Source organism: Rhinoraja longicauda, chromosome 34 (assembly GCF_053455715.1).
Source record: "Rhinoraja longicauda isolate Sanriku21f chromosome 34, sRhiLon1.1, whole genome shotgun sequence".
Taxonomy (NCBI): domain Eukaryota; kingdom Metazoa; phylum Chordata; class Chondrichthyes; order Rajiformes; family Arhynchobatidae; genus Rhinoraja; species Rhinoraja longicauda.
This window is the reverse complement of record NC_135986.1, coordinates 16,940,538-16,961,693: the sequence shown is the minus strand read 5'-3', so window position 1 is coordinate 16,961,693 and position 21,156 is coordinate 16,940,538. Positions and strand designations below refer to the sequence as shown.

The 21,156-nt window shown below is 51.5% G+C and overlaps 1 protein-coding gene across 1 annotated transcript; it reads left to right on the top strand.

Moving 5' to 3' along the window:
- The first annotated feature begins 6,819 nt into the window (after nucleotides 1-6,819).
- On the top strand, nucleotides 6,820-20,865 carry tmed10 (transmembrane p24 trafficking protein 10). The gene is made up of 5 exons (XM_078427603.1): nucleotides 6,820-7,112; nucleotides 8,366-8,486; nucleotides 13,607-13,680; nucleotides 15,896-16,022; nucleotides 18,084-20,865. Exons 1-5 carry the CDS (start codon nucleotides 6,897-6,899, stop codon nucleotides 18,203-18,205), a joined length of 660 nt encoding a protein of 219 aa, XP_078283729.1. The 5' UTR covers nucleotides 6,820-6,896; the 3' UTR covers nucleotides 18,206-20,865.
- The last annotated feature ends 291 nt before the right edge of the window (nucleotides 20,866-21,156 follow it).

Below are 21,156 nucleotides of genomic sequence, written 5' to 3'. Positions count from 1 at the left end.
CCATCACAGTGATTGCTCTAGGCACACCCTCACTGTGATGGAAGGCAAAGTCTTATCTCCTCCTCATTCTTCTCCCGTGGTGCCACGAGGTGATCGAGGCTCCCAACTTTTTGAAGCCCCCACCGGGCGATGGAAAGTCCCAGGGCCGAGCCGAGCCGAGCAGGCCGATGAAAGTCCTGAGCCCCCACCGGGCGATGGAAAGTGCTGCGGCCGAGCCACGCAGGGCGATGAAAGTCCTGAGCCCCCACTGGGCGATGGAAAGTCCCAGGGCCGAGCCGAGCAGGCCGATGAAAGTCCTGAGCCCCCACCGGGCGATGTAAAGTGCTGCGGCCGAGCCACGCAGGGCGATGAAGGGCCTGCGGGCGGGTTGATCGAACCTCGCGCTTCGGGGCGGTCGAAGCTGCTACGGCTGGAGCTCCCAAAAGCCGGTCGCCAGCCAGGGACCTGCGAGCTCCCGATGTTGCGGTCTGCAGGGCCCACGGCCGAAGCCTCCGAGATGGTATCTGTGTGTGTGTGTATGTGTATCTGTGTGTGTGTGTGTATGTTTATGTGTGTATGTGTGAGTGTGGGTATCTGTGAGTGGCAGAGGAGCTGATGTCCCGCCCTCCATGAGCGGCGATAGGGCGGCGTTCATGTCAGTCAGAATGTTTATAGGTGGGTTCAGCCGTCAGTCAGGCCGTGCCCCGCCCTCTCTTGTCGGTGATTGGTCTCTCGCCGCTTGTCCCGGTGCCTATTGGTTGGTGTCCAACACCTGCACGGTGATAGGGCGCCTCGACCGTCAATCGCTCGCTGGATGTCCCGCCCCCTTCATGTCCTTGCATTTTAATCGACAATAGACAATAGGTGCAGGAGGAGGCCATTCGGCCCTTCGAGCCAGCACCGCCATTCAATGTGATCATGGCTGATCATTCTCAATCAATACCCCGTTCCTGCCTTCTCCCCATACCCCCTGACTCCGCTATCCTTAAGAGCTCTATCTAGCTTTCTCTTGAATGCATTCAGAGAATTGGCCTCCACTGCCTTCTGAGGCAGTGAATTCCACAGATTCACAACTCTCTGACTGAAAAAGTTTTTCCTCATCTCCGTTCTAAATGGCCTACCCCTTATTCTTAAGCTGTGGCCCCTGGTTCTGGACTCCCCCAACATTGGGAACATGTTTCCTGCCTCTAACGTGTCCAACCCCTTAATAATCTTATATGTTTCGATAAGATCCCCTCTCATCCTTCTCAATTCCAGTGTATACAAGCCCAGTCGCTCCAGTGTTTCAACATACCACAGTCCCACCATTCCGGGAATTAACCTAGTAAACCTACGCTGCACGCCCTCAATAGCAAGAATATCCTTCCTCAAATTTGGAGACCAAAACTGCACACAGTACTCCAGGTGCGGTCTCACTAGGGCCCTGTACAACTGCGGAAGGACCTCTTTGCTCCTAACTCAATGCAGAGAAAAGTTTGCAGATGACACAAAAGTGGGTGGTATTGCAGATTGAATTGAATTAAATTGAATTGAATAAATTTTATTGGCCAAGGAATCTGCCTTGGTGCTCCGCTCGCAAGTAACAACACGACATACAGTGAACAATTGAGAATAAAACATAAAACATTAAAACATGAAGAATAAAACATCATAGTTTAAACATATGAAGAATGAATGAAATACCAGAGCAAATGGAGGCTACAGGCTTTTGGTTGTGGTGAAGTGAAGATAGTGAAGATGGTTGTGAAAAATTGTGCAGCGGGATCTTGATCAATTGGGCAAGTGGGCTGAGGAATGGTTGATGGGATTTAATGCAGAGTAATCTGTGAGGTGTTACATTCAAGGAAGTCGAACATGGGCAGGACTCCAGGGAGTGTTGTAGAGCAGAGGGATCGAGAAGTGCAGGTGCACAGCTCCTTGAAGGTGGAGTCACAGGCAGATCGGGGGCTCAAATAGCCGTTTCGAACATTGCCCTTTAAGAGCCAGGGTATTGAGTGTTGATCTCACAGTCTCCATCACAGGAAATAGACTATTGACTGGTATCTATTACAACCCAAAGATAGATGCAAAAAGCTGAGTTAACTCAGCGGGACAGGCAGCATCTCTGGAGAGAAGGAATGGGTGACGTTTCGGGCTGAGACTCTTCGACTCCCACAACTATCTTGACTACACTTTTTCCCACCCTGCTTCCTGCAAAGACTCTATCCCCTACTCCCAATTCCTCCGTCTACGCGCATCTGCGCCCAAGATGAGGTGTTCCATACCAGGACAGCCAAGATGTCTTCATTCTTTAGCGAATGGGGGTTCTCCTCTCCCATCATAGATGAGGCCCTCACTCGTGTCTCCTCGGTACCCCACAGCTCCGCCCTTGCTCCCCATCCCCCTAGTCGCAACAGAGCAGAGTCCCCCTAGTCCTTACCTCATCACCCCATCAGCCGTCGCATACCACACATAATCCTCTGAAATTTCCACCTCCTCCAAAGGGATCCCACCACTAGTCACATTTTCCCATCTCCACCCCTTTCCGCCTTCCGCAGGGACCGTTCCCTCCGCGACTCCCTGGTTAATTCCTTCCTTCCCACTCACACCACCCTCTCCCCAGGTACCTTCACCTGCTACCGCAGAAGATGCTACACCGGTCCCTATACCTCCTCCCTTGACTCTGTCCAGGGACGCCGACAGTCCTTTCAGGTAAGGCAGAGATTCACTTGCACCTCCTCCAACCTCATCGACTGCATCCGTTGTTCAAGATGTGGACTCTTATACATTGGCGAAACCCATCACCGATGGGCGATCGTTTCACGGAACACCTTCGCTCAGCCCACCTGAACTTACCTGATCTCCCAATTGCCGGATTCTTTAATTCTCCTTCCCATTCCTACACAGAACTTTCTGTCCTCGGTCTCCTCCATTGTCAGAGTGAGGCTAAAAGCAAATTGGAGGAACTGTATCTCATATTTCGCTTGGGTAGCTTGCAGCCCAGAGACATGAATATTGATTTCTCTCACTTCAGATAGCCCCGACATTGCCTCTCTCTCTATTCCCCCCCACCCAACTCGCACTAGTTTCTCGTTTTCACCGTACAACAGCCTGTTTCCATTATCATCGTTAGTTTTTCGCATATCTTTCATTCATTGTTCTTTATCTCTCCAAATCATGGTCAAAATCTCTCGTTTCCCTTATCCCTGACCAGTCTGAAGGATCTCGACCCGAAACGTCACCCATTCCTTTTTTCCAGAGATGCTGCCTGCCTGTCCCGCTGAGTTACTCCAGCTTTTTGTGTCTATCTTCGTTTTAAGCAAGCATCTGCAGTTCCTTCTTACACATATTGAGTATAGAAGTTGAGAGGGGATGTTGCAGTTGTATGAGACGTTGGTGAGAACACATTTATAGTATTAGACAATAGGTGCAGGAGTAGGCCATTCGGCCCTTCGTGCCAGCACCACATTGTAGGAAATTATAGTATTGCGTTCAGTTCTGGGCACCGTGATATAGGAAAGATGCTGTCAAGCTGGAAAGGGTTCAGAGAAGATTTACGAGGATATTGCCAGGACTAGAGGGTGTGAGCTATGGGGAGAGGTTGAGCAGGCTGGGTCTCTATTCCTGGGAGGGCAGGAGGATGAGGGGTGATCTTAAAGAGGTGTGTAAAATCATGAGAGGAATAGATCGGGTAGATGCAGAGCCTCTTGCCCAGAGTAGGGGAATCGAGGACCAGAGGACATAAGTTCAAGGTGAAGGGGAAAAGATTTAATAAGGAATCTGAGGGGTAACTTTTTCATACAAAGTTGTGGTGGGTGTATGGAACGAGCTGCCAGAGGAAATGTGTAGGAAATGCAGATGCTGGTTTAAACCGAAGACAGACACAAAATGCTGGAGTAACTCAGCGGGACAGACAGCATTAATTTATCTTTGTCCATGTGCTTGTGAGATAAATGAGCGACTGTGCATGCTCTGCACCAGGGCGGGAGAACACCTTTTCTGCTTTTTTAGATTTTTTTAGATTTAGATATACAGCGCAGAAACAGGCTCACCGAGTCCGTGCCGCCCAGCGATCCCCGCACATTAACACTATCCTACAAACACTAGGGACAATTAAAAAAAAACATTTACCCAGTTAATTAACCTACATACCTGTACGTCTTTGGAGTGTGGGAGGAAACCGAAGATCTCGGAGTAAACCCACGCAGGTCACGGGGAGAACGTACAAACTCCGTACAGACGGCGCCCGTAGTCAGGATCGAACCTGAGTCTCTGGCGCTGCATTCGCTGTAAGGCAGCAGCTCTACCGCTGCGCCACCGTGCCGCCTTTTCTGCTTTCTACTGCACAACCGCCAACAACTGGGCTATCTCGTGCAGGTTTTGATCGCGTGGGTACTGGTTGCAAAAGGGTTATTTAGATTTTTATGTGGGCAAGTTTGGTGAGATGATCCAAGTCCAAGTTGTCTGGCTGTGACTTGAAGAGTGACAAGGTTCGTGCACATCTGGTGGTGTCGGGAAGGATGTTCCACCCTGGGATAGTCAATGGATAAAGTGACTGCAGGTGGCTATTTTTTGTTTGCTCTTATTCAAGTATAAATGAAGTGACCTGAGGACTGTCTTGTAAATTTCCGGGTATTGGATTAATTGAAGTGAGATATGGAACTGGGGATGATGCCATGATGATAGTACATCAGCGGGCTTTGCCTTTGGTGCATCTTGACAGAGAGTTGTGAATCTGTGGAATTCACTGCCTCAGAAGGCAGTTGAGGCCAAGTCTCTGAATGCATTCAAGAGAGAGCTAGATAGAGCTCTTTAGGATAGCGGAGTCAGGAGGTATGGGGAGAAGGCAGGAACGGTACTGATTGAGAATGATCAGCCATGATCACATTGAATGGTGGTGCTGGCTCGATTCTATGTCACCCTTGCAAGGGAGTGAATATCATTCCTCACCAACAGAGCGACCCCACCCCCTCTGCCCACCTGTCTGTCTTTCCTATACGTTGTGTACCCCTGAATATTCAGTTCCCAGCCCTGGTCCTCTTGTAGCCATGTCTCAGTGATTCCCACAACATCATACTTGCCAATGTCTAACTGAGCCTCAAGCTCATCCACTTCATTTTTTATACTTTGCGCATTTAAATTACAACACTTTAATTTCGGTATTCACCTCCCCTCTCACTCCGGTCACAATTGGCCCTGACCTTACTCTCTTATCCCTTCTAGAACTTCCCTTCCCATTTATTTGAGTCTTTTGCATTTTCTCCTGTATTCGCTTCCCCTTTAACTCCATCTTCATATTACCAATTTGTCAACCCCTCCCTCCCACTACTTAGTTTAAAGCCACACATGTAGCACTAGCAAACCTGCCTGCCAGAATGTTGGTCCCCCTGCTGTTAAGGTGCAACCTGTCCCTTTTGTACAGGTCACCCCGACTCCAGAAGAGATCCCAGTGGTTTAGAAATCTAAATCCCTGCTCCCTGCACCAGCCCCTCAGCCATACATTCATATCCCCGATCTCTCTGTTCCTGCCCTCACCAGCACGAGGTACAGGTAGCAGTCCAGAGACAACCACCTTCGACGTCCTACTCCTCAGTCTTCTTCCTAACTCTCTAAACTCACGTTGCAGTATCTCCCTCCTCTTCCTCCCGACGTCGTTCATGCCCACGTGCACAACTATTTCCAGTTGATCGCCTTCCCTCGCTAGGATGTTCTGAAGCTGGTCCGTGATGTCTTGAACCCTGGCCCCAGGGAGGCAACAGAGCATCCTCGAGTCCCGCCTGCTGTCCGTTCCTCGGACAATGGAGTCACCCACTACTATGGCTCTTCCCGACTTCGGCCTTCCCGGCCGAGTGTCCTCCTAGATACTAGAGGAGCAAGATGGACCACTCTGTTGAAATCGCCTGTCCTGAAGTGCAGTACGCAAAGGAGCGGAACGTCCGCCATTTTAGTGGGCAAAATCCCGCCGTTCGCAATGCCTCTTGCAGTGTAATCAGTGTTGTGGGGGAACAGCATGTGTGATGATACCATAAAAATGCAGAATATATCTCATCTATCAGCTCACAGATTTTGGTTATTTGTTATTTTGCTGTCTTAAAACTGTTACAATTTGTTTCGTTGGGTTGTTGTTGTTTAAATTAATTAAATTATTGCATCGTATGGGAGGCACATTCCCAATCTCGTTGTACCCCTGTACAATGACAATAAAGATATATTGTATTGTATGGTATTGAAATGTTTCTGCAAGTTTCTGCCTACTAAAATGGCGCCGTGACGTACAACGGTTGTTAGGGTCGAGTGTTCTATCTTGCTCTGCTCCGTCATCTTTGCTGCGCCCCTGCTCCAGTCCAACAGGGAGGGAGGCACTGCGCATGGTTCAGTCTGGCGTGGAGGGAGGCACAGCGCATGCTCCGGTCCGGCGTGGAGGGAGGCACTGCGCATGCCCCAGCCTGGCGTGGAGGGAGGCACTACGCATGCCCCAGCCTGGCGTGTAGGGAGGCACTGCGCATACTCCGCTCCAGAATTTGGAGAAGACGCCACAGCGCATGCCCCGGCTTTGAGCTGACGACTACGTTTGGAGTAGACGCCACTGCGCATGCTCCGGTCCAGCGTGGATGGAGCCACTGCGCATGCTCCGCTCCAGTGTGGGTGGGGCCACTATGCATGCTCCGCTCCTGCGTGGATGGAGCCACTGCGCATGCTCTGCTCCAGCGAAGATGGGGCCGCTGCGCAAGCTCCGCTTCAGAGTTTCGGGAGGACGCCACTGCGCATGCCCCGGCTTTCTGAGCAGGCACCGCTCCAGCGGGGATGAAGCCACCGCGCATGCCCCGCCGGGGCGGAAGTGACGTCGGAGCCGCCAACCAGCTGGCGCCACGCGCGCGCCGCCGCCGGAAGTGAGGCAGTGAGGGAGGCCGCCCGCCCGCTCGGCCCGTTGCTCCGCGATGTCCCCGCTGTCCCCGACCTCGACCCCGCGGCTGCTGCTGCTGCCCCTCGCCGTCGCCATCGCCGCCCTGCGCCTCGCCGCCCCCGCCGCCGCCGTCTCCTTCCACCTCCCCGCCAACGCCAGGAAGTGTCTGCGCGAGGAGATCCACAAGGACGTCCTGGTGACCGGAGAGTACGAGCTGAGCGAACAGCCCGGCGGCCGCACCGACCTCAAGGTGGGGGGCGGGGGGGGGGGTGGGGTGGGGATGGGGGAGATGGGGAGGGGAGGGAGGATGAGGGAGAGGGGGAGGGGTTGAGGGGGATGGTGGGGGGAGGAGAGAGAGAGGATAAGGAGGGGGAGGGGGAGAGGGGATGGGGGAGAGGGTAGGGGTGGAGAGCGAGGTTGGGGAGAGGAAGGGAATGGGAGGGAGAGGTGGGGGAGAGGGAGGGGTGGAGAGAGGGATGAGGATGGGGACGAGGATGGGGACGGAGAGGTGGGGTGAGGGAGGGGAGAGGGGAGGGAATGGGAGGGAGAGGTGGGGGAGGGGGGAGGAGGGAGGGGGAGAGGGTCTGGAGAGAGGGATCGGGGAATGGTGGAGGGGGATGAGGATGGGAGAGGGGGAATTGAAGGGGGGGGGGGGGTAGGGAGGGAAAATCGTCCCTCGTGGGTACAGGATACTTCCAGTATAGTCCCCGGTGGACTCTTTGCAAGTGATGACTACAAGACAAGATACAAGAGGGGGTGGGGGGTGCGGAATGAGGGGGAGAGAGTAGTGAGGGTATGGGGGAAGAAAGGAGGAGGGACTGATGGGGGAAGAAGAGGGAGGGCGAAATGGGGGGAGGGAGGGGAGAATGGGGGGAGAGAGTAGGTAGAGGTAGGCTCGGAGGGAATGGGAAGATGAGGGAGTGTGGGGGGGTGTGCAGATGGGGGAGGGAAGAGGTGAGTGGGGGGAGGGGGAAAAGGGATGGAAGGTGAGGGGGGGAGGGAGGAAGTGGGGGAGGATGAGGGACAGGAAAAGAGAAGGGGATGGGGTAGAGGGAGGCAGGATATGGTGCAGGAGTGGGGTGAAATGGGGAGGGAGTGGGAGGGGAGGTGTGGGTGAGGAAGGAAGGGGATATCAAGACACCCAAGATATCTGGGTGTAGACTGCTGGCTCCGTCCTGGGGGTGGAGTTGGATTCATGGGAGGTGGTCTTGGAGGGCAGGGTGCTCCTTAAACTGCGGAGCATCTTGGACAAACCAGCTCCCTCCCTCCATGACACACTGGTTCCACCAAGATGCAGCACAGTACGCCACTGGAGATCCTTCCCTTTCTGTTGTTGGGTAGACTGACCCCCCCCTTCCCAGTCTTTGCACATCCCCAATCCTTTCCATTTGTCAATAATTTCATGTATCCTGTTGTGTTTTATGACTGTTGGCACATCAATTTCCGTCCTGGGATAAGTAAGTCATCATCGTATCGTATGTGCTCACAAGTGCTCTCTCCCAGGTGACGGACTCCTCTGGCCACATTCTCTACTCCAAAGAGGAGGCCAGCAAAGGCAAGTTTGCCTTCACCACTGACGACTATGACATGTTTGAGATCTGCTTCGAGAACCGGCTGCCCTCAGGTGAGTCCAAGCTGGGGCCAGGGCGTTTAGTTTTGGTTTTGTTTATTAGTGTCACGTGCACCAAGATACAGGCATGTGAATTTTCCGTGGATTTTCATGTTTTTAAAATCCATTTCCCGCCCTTTTTGCACGATTTCTGCGTTTTTCACGTTGCTAAATAAACGGAGAAATCGGATCGCAAAAAAGAAAGAAAAAAACAAAAACGATGTATAAACTTGTAATGAACATTAGGGTTCCGCGAGAAATCCACCCCCCTGGCAGTCTCCCCGAAAATGTGGCACCTAGGCTGGGCAAGGCAGCCAATCTCAACCTCATCGGGACTTCCACGACTGATCGGTGGGTTGAATTTTTAACCTGCGGCTGGGGCTCTGGAACTCCAGCCCAGCTGGAGCCAGCACGTTTAACCCCATAGCCGACTTCCTTGGCCGGCTGGATAAACCAGCAAAGCTCTGGAACCAAGAGTGCCAGACAATCAGTGGTGGAACTGTAATGTGTAAATATTAAATTTAAATGCATGATTGTACAACTGACTTAATTAAGACGGGTTAAAATTTAATACACAGCAGAAAAGCCAATTGCCACTTTTTTGGGCTGATTATCAATTAATGTGCGAATTTACTTCAAACTGTTATTAGTGTACAGTGACATATTCACATTATTTTGCAATGTCTGTTTTTACTTTGAAATGCACTAAAAGAGGCTTGAAACTGGTAATTTTGTGTGTAAATTTTCCAATTTTTGACCCCCGTTGTACGAGCGCTCAGCTCTTTTCCTCTTTTTTTTTTACCTCATTCGTGTGAGCTAAGGCATGAGGTGAGAGCCAATTGAGTCAAGAGTTGATTATAACAGTCTGAAGAAGGGTCTCGACCCAAAATGTCACCCATTCCAACACTCCAGAGATGCTGCCTGTCCCGCTGAGTTGCTCCAGTATTTTGTGTCTATGGTTGATTACAATCATGTAGTCAAGAGTCAAAATGTCGCAGATAGAATAGTGAAATTCTCACTTGCAGCAGCACAACAGAATATGTAAACATAGTACAATGTAAGCAATATAATAAACGAGAAAAACGTTCTGTGTATGTGTGTGCGTATATATAGTGTAAGAAAATAATTGTAGATGCCGGTACAAATCGAAGGTATTTATTCACAAAATGCTGGAGTAACTCAGCAGGTCATATAAATAAATGAGTATGTGTATATATATAAATATGTTTATGTATATAAAAAATGTATATATGCACTCATATACATACATGCATATATATATATATATAAAACACGCACACATGCTGCTGCACACAAACGTACACAAAACAAACAACCAATAATCGTGCATTAATTCTTGTAGGTACAGTGAAAAGCATTTTTGTTACTCCCTATCCTGTTAGCAGAAAGACTCCAATGTTTACAATGAACCCGTCCATTGTGTACCGACACAGGATAAAGAGGTATAACGTTTCGTGCAAGGTAAAGTCTGATTCAATATGGTCCGAAGGTCTCCAGTGAGGTTGTTACGAGGTCAGGGCTGTTCTTCAGTTGTTGATCGGATCGTTCAGTTGCCTGATAACGGTTGGGAAGGAACTGTCCCTGAAACTGGAGGTGTGCGTTCTCACACTTCTGAGTTTAGTTCAGTTTGGTTTTGTTTAATATCACGTGTACTGTGGTCTAGTGAAAAGCTTTTGTCGTGTGCTAACCAGCCAGGGGGAAGACAATCCATGATTACAATTGAGCCATCCACAATGTACAGATACATGTTAACGTGAATAATGTTCAGTGCAAGATAACGTCCAGTAAAGTCCCATCAAAGATAGTCCCTGGGTCTCCAAATAGGTAGATGGTAGCTCAGGACCCCTCTGGTTGTTGGTAGGATGGTTTAGTTACCTGATAACAGCTGTGAGGAAACTGCCCGTGAATCTGAATATGGAAACATAGTTGATGTGTGTTTTCACACTTCTGTACATCGTGTCCAATGGGAAAAGGAATGGCCAGGGTGAGACTGGTCCTCGATTATGCTGCTGGCCTTGCCGAGGCCGCGTGAGGTATAAATGGAGTCAATGGAAGGGAGGTTGGCTTGTGCGATGGTCTGGGCTGTGTCCACAATTCGCTGCAATTTCTTGCGTTCTAGGATGGAGCTGTTTGAAAACCTTGCCGTGGTGGATCCCGAGAAAATTCTTTCTGTGGCGCGTCTTCTCCAGATGGGCGGTAGATCGCATGTTATTGTGATGCATTGCAGCTTAGTTTGGGAACAGCTCCATCCAAGACCCGAAAAAATTGCAGTGAATTGTGGATGCAGCCGAGACCATCGCACAAGCCAACCATTAAATACTAAAACTCCAGCATTTTGTGTCCATCTTCGATTTAAACCAACATCTGCAGTTCCTTCCTACACGCCTTGTGCTTATGTAACTGGACAAGCCATCCAGAAATGCAGACTGGTAATTAAGAGACAGAAGTTCAAACATACAGTGGTTGGGAGATGCAAATTTAGTTGGTTACATCTATATAATAAAACTCTCCAAATTCAGGGACAGTTCCTTCCCGGCTGTTATCAGGCAACTGAACCGTCCAACCACAACCAGAGAGCAGTGCTGAACTACTATCTACCTCTTTGCAGATCCGCAGACTATCTTTGATCAGACTTTACTGGCTTTACCTTGCACTAAACTGTTGGGGACATGCCGAACTTGCTCAGCTTCATTAGGAAGTAGAGGCATTGATGTGCGGCTGGAACTTGGGCAGCAGAGAGCAAAGTACAGATCTGAAGTCTTGATATTGGACGTGTCGGGTCAGTTGATGGGAATTCACAAGCGATGTGCAGCTGATGCCAAGGCAAAAAAAAAAACCAGAATGCTAGGACTTGCAACGTAATTTTCTTACCAGCTTTAGGTATCACAAAGGTGTTTGAAGAAGGGTCTCGACCCGAGACGTCACCCATTCCTTCCCTCCTGAGATGGTGCCTGACCCGCTGAGTTACTCCAGCGTTTTGTGATACCTTCAATTTGTACCAGCATCTGCAGTTATTTTCCTACACTTCTTACCAGCTTTTATCAATAACTGGGGACGATATCTACCTCCCACGGCTGTTCTTCCTCCATTTTTTTCCTTTTTACTCACATCCCTCCAACTACTGCTCCCCAAAGCATCTCCCCCCCCCCCCACACACACACACACACACACACACAACTCTGTGCAGGACTCTCCCCTCATCCAAGCTCTCTGCTGTAGAGCAGAGGTGTCTTGCACAGCACAGCGATCGAGGAGTGCCGCTACATAGTTCATTGAAAGTGGCGTCGCAGGTGAACAGGACAGCCGATAAGGCACATTGGTCTTGTAAGAAAATAACTGCAGATGCTGGTACAAATTGAAGGTATTTATTCACAAAATGCTGGAGTAACTCAGCAGGTCAGGCAGCATCTCAGGAGAGACGGAATGGGTCAGGATACTGAGTAGAGAAGGTGGGAGATTTTATTACAGTTGTACAAGATATTGGTGAGGTCGTGGTTTGAGTTTTGTGTTCAGTTTTGGTCACCCTGCTTTTGGAAGGGTGTTGTTCAGCTGGAAAGGGTGCAGAGAAAATGAATGAGGATGTTGCCAGGACTCGAGAATAGGCAGGATCGGCCTCTATTCCTTGGCGCGCAAGAGGATGAGAGGATCCTATGGAGGTGTGTAAAATCATGAGAGGAATAGATTGGGTAGGCGCATAGAATCTCTTGCCCAGAGTAGGGGAATTGAGAACCGGAGGACGTAGGTTTAAGGTGATGGGGGGGGGGGACGATTTAATAGGAACCTGAGGGGTCGGGTAACTTTTTTTCCCACAAAGGGTGGTGGGTGTATGGGACGAGTTGCTGTCACAACATTTAAATAAAATTTGGACAGGTGCATGGATAGGACCGGGATCGAGGGATATGGGCCAAACGCAGGCAGGACGGGGCCAGTGTAGACGGGGCATGTTCGTGGGTGTGGGCAAGTTGGACGGAAGGGTCAGTTTCCACACTGTGTGACCCCCTCCTCCAACCTCCTCAGCAACCTCTAATCCCAACACTTCCTGCCATCCTCGATGACACTGTGCAAACTCCCCCTCTGAATTTTATCTCTCTTCCCCCACTCTGTCTATCCTCAGTCTCTGTATCTATGCAGCTGTGGCACCAGACTCTTTGTGTCCAGCTTGCTCTGGCTGCCGCCCCTCGCATCGGTCATCAGGGGCGGCACGGTGGCGCAGCGGTTGAGTTGCCGCCTTGCAGCGCCAGCGACCCGGGTTCCATCCCGACCGCGGCTGCCGTCTGCACGGAGTGTGGACGTTTTCCCGGTGACCCGTGTGGGTTTTCTCCGAGATCTTCGGTTTCCTCCCACGCTCCAAAGACCGAGAGGTTTGTGGATTAATCGGCTTGGTGTAAATGTAAGTTGTCCCCAGTGTGTGTAGGATAGTTTCAACGTGCGGAGTTCGCTGGTCGGCGCGTACTCTGGGCCGAAGAGCCTGTTTCTGCACTGTTTCTCTGAAGTCTAAAGTAAAGCCAATTAACCTTCAAATCCTTTTTCACGTCTTTGGGATGTGGGAGGAAACCAGAGCACCCGAAGGGGAAGTTTGGAGGTGACTAAGCGAGGGGGATTCAGGAGAGCGGGAGCAAGGAGGGCTAGGTGATTAGTTGCAGAGATATTGCGTGGAAACGGGCCCCTTGGCTTATCGAGTCCACGCCAACCATTAATCACCCGTACACTAGTTTTGTGCAATCTCATCCTACACAATTAGCCTACAAACCTGCTCATATGTGGGAGGAAACCGGAGCACCTGGAGAAAATCCACAGGGAGAATGTACAAAGACAGCACCCGTGGTCAGGCCCTTCGGCCCACCGAGTCTGTGCTAACACTAGCATCATCCTACACACATTTACCAAAGCCAAATTAACCTGCAAACCTGTGCGTCTTTGGAGTGTGGGAGAAAACGGGGGGCATTCGGAGAAAATCCACGCAAGTCACAGGGAAAACGTGCAAACTCCGTTCAGACAACACGAGTTGTCAGGAACGAACCCGGGCCTCTGGCGCCGTGAGGCGGCAACTCTACAGTGATCGCCAGCTCCTCACTGTTAAACGATGTGACTGATTGTGTTTTCCTGGTTCCCAGGGCATTTCCGCGTCCCGGACCAGCTGATCGTTCTCAACACCAAACACGGGGTGGAGGCCAAGAACTATGAAGACGTAAGTCGCCGCGCCTCCATTTTCCACGTGCGCGATGGGCGTTCCTAAGGGAGGGGGGGCGTGTGCCCGCTGGGTGGGGGGGGTGTTTGGGGGTGCACAGGAATATGTGCTTGTGTGGGCCGCTGTCTGGGGAGGTTGCAATGCCCGTTCACCAGGAGACACGTGATCGGGGGGGGGGGGTGGTGTCAACGTTTTGATAGCTATGGGAGAGGGGCGTGAGCTCGCTGGGTTGGAAGAGGGGAGGCATGTTTGTGGGTGTACAAGAGTGAACACAGTGTGTGGACCGCTGTCTAGTGGGGGGGGGGTAGGGGGGTGCAAGTGTCCGTTCACCAGGAGAGCCGTGATCACGGGGGGACGGGGGACTATTGCATGCTCGATAGCTTTGGGGGGGTGGGCACGGTCCCGTTTGTGGGGACAGGTGGTAGAACCACACCTTGCAGTGACCCGGGTTCAATCCTGACCCTGGGCACTGCCTACCTGTGTGTAGTTTGCACATTCTCCCTGTGACTGAGTGGGTTTCCGCGCGCTCCCCAGGTGTGCGGCTCTGTGGGTCAGTGTTTGGTTTTAGGGATGCACCGTGGAAACAGGCTCCGGCTCCCAGAGTCCAGGCCGACCATCCATCACCCGTTCGCACTAGTTCTGCGCTATCCCACCTTCTCATCCACTCTGTGCACGCACGGGGGAATTTACCAATTAGCCTACAAACCCGCGCGTCTTGGGAACGTGAGAGGGAGCCCACGCAGTGGCAGTAGGAGGAAACGGCGTTTACGCGGGCTCCACAGGACTGGACAACCTAGATGCAAGAAAACTGTTCCCAATGTTGTAACCCACCACTCTATCTCCAGGTCCCTCAGGTCGGCCGACTTGGGGCTACTCACTATCCCGCGGTCTAGGCTTAAGCTCAGGGGTGACCGCGCTTTTGCGGTTGCAGCTCCTAGACTGTGGAACAGCATCCCTCTCCCCATCAGAACTGCCCCCTCCATCGACTCCTTTAAGTCCAGGCTCAAAACCTATTTCTACTCCCTAGTGTTTGAGGCCCTCTGAGGGGGCACTGTGAACTGTTTATGTATGTGCTGTTATGTTTGTGTGCCATTGTATGTTCGTTTCTTAGTACCTGAACTGATGTACAGCACTTTGGTCAACGTGGGTTGTTTTTAAATGTGCTATACAAATAAAATTGACTTGACTTGACTTGAATGTTGGGCGAGTCCAGAACCAGGGGCCACAGTCTAAGAATAAAGGGGAGGCCATTTAAAACTCTGGTGAAAAAAAACCTTTTCACCCAGCGAGGAGTGAATCTGTGGAATTCTCTGCCACAGAGGGCAGTGGAGGCCAATTCACTGGATGGATTTCAAAGAGAGTTAGACAGAGCTCTAGGGGCTAGTGGAATCAAGGGATATGGGGAGAAGGCAGGCACGGGTTACTGATTGTGCCATGAGCACAATGAATGGTGGTGCTGGCTTGAAGGGCCAAACGGCCTCCTCCTGCACCTATTTTCTATGTTTCACACAGTCAGCACCCGAGGTCAGAATGGAAGCAGGGTCTCTGGTGTAGTTTGGCGGTGGCTCTACCAGCTGCGCTACTGTACCACAGTGGTAAATGGCCACGTTAGTGTGTAGGGAGCGTGGGAGAGTGGGATAACGTAGAACTGGTGTGAGCGGGTGATGGATGGTCGGCGTGCACTCGGTGGGTCAAAGGGCCTGGCTCCAAGCTGTATCCAGCGCAGCGCAGTGGCGCGGCGGTAGAGTCGCTGACTCACAGCGCCAGAGACCCAGGTTCGATTCTGACCACGGGCACCGTCCGTGCAGAGTTTGTACGTTCTCCCCGTGACCTGCGTGGGTTTTCTCCCACATTCCAAAGACGTACAAGTTTGCTTTGGTAAAGCTTGCAAGTTGTCCCTGGTGTGTGGGATCATGCTGGTGTGCGGGGTCAGGTGTGTTGTCCCTGGTATGTGGGATCATGTTGGTGTGCGGGGATCGCCGGTCAGCGTGGACACGGTGGGCCGAATGGTCTGTTTTCGTGCTGTAATTCCAAACTAAGAAGACTACTCTGGAGGCCTGGGGTGTGGGCATGTGGACGGGCAGTGTGCGTGTGTGTGTCAGTGGGGGGGATTGCAGTGGAGGTGGGCGGTTGTCCTGGGGATCCGTGCACGGTGAGGCGAGCAGCGTCTATGGGGCGGTCCGTGAGAGCATTGTTCTCTCTCTCTCCCCGCCAGGTGGCGAAGGCGGAGAAGCTGAAACCTCTGGAGGTGGAGCTGCGGCGGCTGGAGGACCTGTCGGAGGCGATCGTCAACGACTTTGCCTACATGAAGCAGCGGGAGGAAGAGATGAGGGATACCAACGGTGAGAGCGGCCCTGCGCTGGGCGGCCCGCTGTGCCATCCCTGACCCCCCGCTGTGCCATCCCTGACCCCCCCCCCCCGTGCTGCGCCTTCTCAGTCAGGCGGCCGAGATGCTGCCTCACAGCGCCAGAGCCATGGAGTGATACAGCGTGGAAACGGGCCCAACATGCCCATACAGCCCAACAATGTCCCAGCTACCCTAGTCCCACCTGCCTACGTTTGGTCCAGATCCCTTCAAAACCTGTCCTATCCATGTTCCTGTCTGACTGTTTCTTAAATGTAGCTCATAGCTCAGACCCTCCAGACCTGACAACATCCGTGTCAATCTTCTCTGCGTCTTTGTTGTTATAGAGTCACAGTGATATGTAGGACTGTCATATGTTGAAAGACTGGAGCGACTAGGCTTGTATACATTGGAATTTAGAAGGATGAGAGCGGATCTTATCGAAACGTATAAGATTATTAAGGGGTTGGACACATTAGAGGCAGGAAACATGTTCCCAATGTTGGGGGAGTCCAGAACAAGGGGCCACAGTTTAAGAATATGGGGTAGGCCATTTAGAACAGAGATGAGGAAAAACTTTTTCAGTCAGAGTTGTGAATCTGTGGAATTCTCTGCCTCAGAAGGCAGTGGAGGCCAATTCTCTGAATGCATTCAAGAGAGAGCTAGATAGAGCTCTTAAGGATAGCAGAGTCAGGGGGTATGGGGAGAAAGCGGGAACGGGGTACTGATTGAGAATGATCAGCCACGATCACATTGAATGGCGGTGCTGGCTCGAAGGGCCGAATGGCCTACTCCTGCACCTATTGTCTATTGATACAGTGTGGAAACAGGCCCTTCGTCCCAACGTGCCCACACTGGCCAACAATGTCCCAGCGAAACTCATCCCACCTGCCTGCGTTTGGTCCATATCCCTCCAAACCTGTCCTATACATGTACCTGTTTTAACTGTTTCTTAAATGTTGGGACAGTCCCAGCCTCAACTACCTCCTCCGGCAGCTCGTTCCATACACCCACCACCCTTTGTGTGAAAAGGTCACCCCTCAGATTCCTATTAAATCTTTCCCCCTTCACCTTAAACCTATGTCCTTTGGTCCTCGTGCATCAGTCTCCTCTCATCCTTCTAAATTCCAGTGTATACAAGCCTAGTTGCTCCAGTCTTTCAACATATGACAGTCCTGCCATTCCGGGAATTAACCTAGTGAACCTACGCTGCACGCCCTCAATAGCAAGAATATCCTTCCTCAAATTTGGAGACCAAAACTGCACACAGTACTCCAGGTGCGGTCTCACTGGGGCCCTGTATAACTGCAGAAGGACCTCTTTGTTCCTATACTCAACTCCTCTTGTTATGAAGGCCAACATTCCATTGGCTTTCTTCACTGCCTGCTGTACCTGCATGCTTCCTTTCAGTGACTGTTGCACGAGGACACCCAGAACTCATTATATGCCACTGCATGGGTTTTCTCCGGGTGCTCTGGTTTCCTCCCAAGTTCCAAAGATGTGCAGGTTTGTTGGTTAATTGGCTTCTGTAAAATTGATCCCGTGTGCAGGATAGGACTAGTGTGCATGTGTTCATTAGTGGGTGTGGACTTGGTGGGCCAAAGGGCCTGCTTCCACGCTGAATAGACTTCAGAGACACAGCACGGAAACAGGCCCTTCGGCACACCGAGCCTGCGCCGACCAGCGATCCCCGCACACCAGCACTCTCCTACACACCAGGGACTGTTTACAATTTTAATCGAAGACAATTAACCTTCCAACCTGTACGTCTTTGGGGTGAGGGAGGAAACCGGAGATCCCGGAGAAAACCCACGCAGGTCACGGGGAGAACGCACAAACAACCGTACATACAAGCTCCCATCGTGGGGGTGGAACCCGCTGACTCTGGCGCCGTAAGGCAGTAACGTTACCGCTGCGCCACGCTGATCTTGCAGTTTGGACGCGGCTGTTGTCGGCCGAGGCGCCGTTGAGGGCCGAAGGGGCCGTTTCCGCGCCGCGTGTCACCGTGACTTGACAACCATTGACGAGCTTCTCTCTCTCTCTCTCTCTCCCCCTGCAGAGTCGACAAGCGCCCGTGTCCTGTACTTCAGCATCTTCTCCATGTGCTGTCTGGTCGGCCTGGCCACTTGGCAAGTCTTCTATCTCCGTCGCTTCTTTAAAGCCAAGAAGCTGATTGAATAACGGCGATCGGAACAGTGTGCGTGCGTGCGTGTGTGTTGGGCAGTGTGCGTCTGACTTTGGGGCCAGAGGTGAATGACAACGTACCATTGTTTCTTTGTATTAAATGCAGTGCGTTAAGTATTTGATCCAGGGGTTGTATTTTTAATCTGCAGCACTGCAGTCGATAATTGACCTGTGGTCATGGCTAGAAGCGCCTCTAAATCTTTTGGGCCAGTCACATAAACTTCCCTCTATCAGGACGAAATGCTTTAGCTTGAGGAGGGGGCTCAAGAGTGCTGGAGTAGCACGTCGGGTCGGCCAGCATCACAGGAGAGGGCATCTGAAGAAGGATTCCGACATGGTGGCCCAGCGGCCAGGTTTAGTTAGAGACACAGCACGGAAACAGGCACTTTCAGCCCGCCGGGGCCGCGTCGACCAGCGATCCCCGCACATTAACACTATCCTACACCCACTAGGGACAATTTTTACATTTACCAAGCCAATTAACCTGCAAACCTGCACGTCTTTGGAGTGTGGGAGGAAACCGATGATCTCGGAGGAAACCCACGCAGGTCACGGGGAGAACGTACAAACTCCGTACAGACAAGCAGCCGCAGTCGGGATCGAACCTGAGTCTCCGGCACTGCATTCGCTGTAAGGCAGCAACTCCACTTAACAACGCCAGAGACCCGGGTTCAGTCCCAATCTCTGGTGTGGAGTTTGCTCGTTCTCCGTGTGACCACGTGGGTTTTCTCCGGGTGTTCCGGTTTCCTCCCACACTCCAAAGACGTGCATCTCTGTAGGTTAATTGGGTTTGGTAAGAATTGTAAATTGTTCCTAGTGTGCAGGATAGTACTAGTGTACGGGGTGATTGCTGGTTGGCGCGGACTGGATGGGCCTGTTTCTGCTCTATCTCTAAATTAGACCCGAAACGTCAGTCTGAAGACAGGTCCTGACCCAAAATGTCACCTGTCCATGTTCTCCAGAGATGCTAACCCGCTGAGTTACTCCAGCACTTTGTGTCTTTTGTGAACCAGCACCTGCAGTTCCTTCTTTCTGCACTTCTGCTTGTCTTGGTTCACTCTTTCCGGGGGGGGGGGGGGGGGAAGTTGAGCAATCGCTAAGATTTGTAGAAATTATTTTCCACAGGGTGACTCAGTCAAAAACCGACCATGACGGGAACATTCGTCAGTCGGCATTTACAGAAATGAAACCAGTCAGCGTGGCAGGCAGAACCGCTGTCAGACAGCGTCGGATCCCGATCTCTGGTGTGTGGAGTCTGCACATTCTCCCTGTGACCGCGTGGGTTTCCTCTGGGCGCTCCGGTTTCCTCCCATATCCCACAGAAAACAGAGGTTTGTGCGTTAATTGGCCCATTGTAAATTGCCCCTTAGTGTGTTGTAAGTGGGTGAGAAAGTGGGATAACGTAGAATTAGTGTGAACGGGCGATCGATGGTTGGCGTGGACTCGGTGGGCCGAAGGGCTTGTTTCCACGCTCAATCAATCAATCAATCAATCAATACCCTGCAGAAAGGGGTTTTCCCTGTATATTTAGTTTTGTTTCAAGATCTCCAGCCCTTCCCCAGTTTTCATCTTCTAGACCTGTGAATAGCGTACAAGATCGCTGCTATCATTTGACAGCGGCCAAGAAAGAAATCTGCAGAAGACTTTCAAAATAGGGCGGCATGGTTGCTGCCTTACCAGAGACCCAATTACGGGCGCTGTCTGCACGGAGTTTGTACGTTCTCCCCGTGACCGCGTGGGTTTTCTCCGAGATCTTCAGTTTCCTCCCACGCTCTGAAGACGCACAGATTTGTAGGTTAATTTGCTTGGTATAAGTGGAAAATTGTCCCTAGTGTGTGTAGGATAATGTTAATATGCGGGGATCGCTGGTGGTGGGTGGAAGGGAAGGGCCTGTTTCCGACCGTATCTCTTAAACTAAACAGGAACGTAATCCTTCGAAAGACGGATTTTTTTTTTAGCTTCTCACTTGAGTCACGGCTCCTTTCCCTCGCTGTGAAAAACACTGCGCTTTCCTCTGGAGTTAAAGATTTTGACCTCCCTGGTCTCCAGACCCACTGAGAATGACGTGATTCGCCCAGCTTGCATCCAGAGGGGGATCCTGAAGGTTGTTTCTTTGGCCGGGACCTTATCGTTGCCGTAGAGCTTAGAAACAGGTCCAGGCTGACCATCGAGCACCCGTTTGCCCTAATCCTGTTATCGCTGATTGCTGAGTGCATGAATTTTAATGGGGGGCCCCCCCCGAGAAACAGTTCCAGATTCGGGCTCGCGACCGACTTTCTTGAGTCGGATCTGTCCGCACGTCGCTTCCCGCGATCCCAGGTCGTGAGCTAAAACAAAATAAGGGAGGGGGGGCAGATCTTATTTCTTAACAAAATGTGCACGTTCCTAAAGTCTGGCTGCCCCCTTCAATCCATCGCTTGGAGGAGTTGGTTTTTCGGTAATTGGATGCCGGGGGTTTGAGTTGGTGGAAGAGGGAGGGGGAAGCAAGCGGCGGGGGCTTTTACGGGCGATCCTAGTTCGGCCGTTCAACTGGGACCCCCGAGACTGAGGGAGTGGGGTGGGGGGGCCGGTCTGTGGTCTTTCACTGTAAAAACGTTTCGTTCTTCGGGGATCGTTCTGTGCGGAAATTGTAAGAATAAAATTCTCTTTGAATTGGACGTTGTGTTGGTGTCTATTTTGTTACCTGGCAAGCAGAGCAGTACAGCACAGGAGATAGACACACAAAAAAATCTGGAGCCAGTTCCCGTGTTGGAAGGAACTGCAGATGCTGGTTTAAACCGAAGATAGACACTTAAAGCTGGAGTAACTCGGGGACAGGCAGCATCTCTGGAGTGAAGGAGTGGGTGACGTTTCGAGTCGAGACTGAAGGGTCTCGACCCGAGACGTCACCCATTCCTTCTCCGGAGATGCTGCCTGTCCCCCTGAGTTACTGCAGATTTTTGTGTCTA

Bases quoted from the DNA above. Each gene is read 5' to 3' on its own strand.
- tmed10 (XM_078427603.1), top strand. From the start codon at position 6,897: ATGTCCCCGCTGTCCCCGACCTCGACCCCGCGGCTGCTGCTGCTGCCC. The intron at 13,681-15,895 runs GTAAGTCGCCGC...TCTCCCCGCCAG, and splicing joins AGGCCAAGAACTATGAAGAC to GTGGCGAAGGCGGAGAAGCT. The intron at 16,023-18,083 runs GTGAGAGCGGCC...CTCCCCCTGCAG, and splicing joins AGAGATGAGGGATACCAACG to AGTCGACAAGCGCCCGTGTC.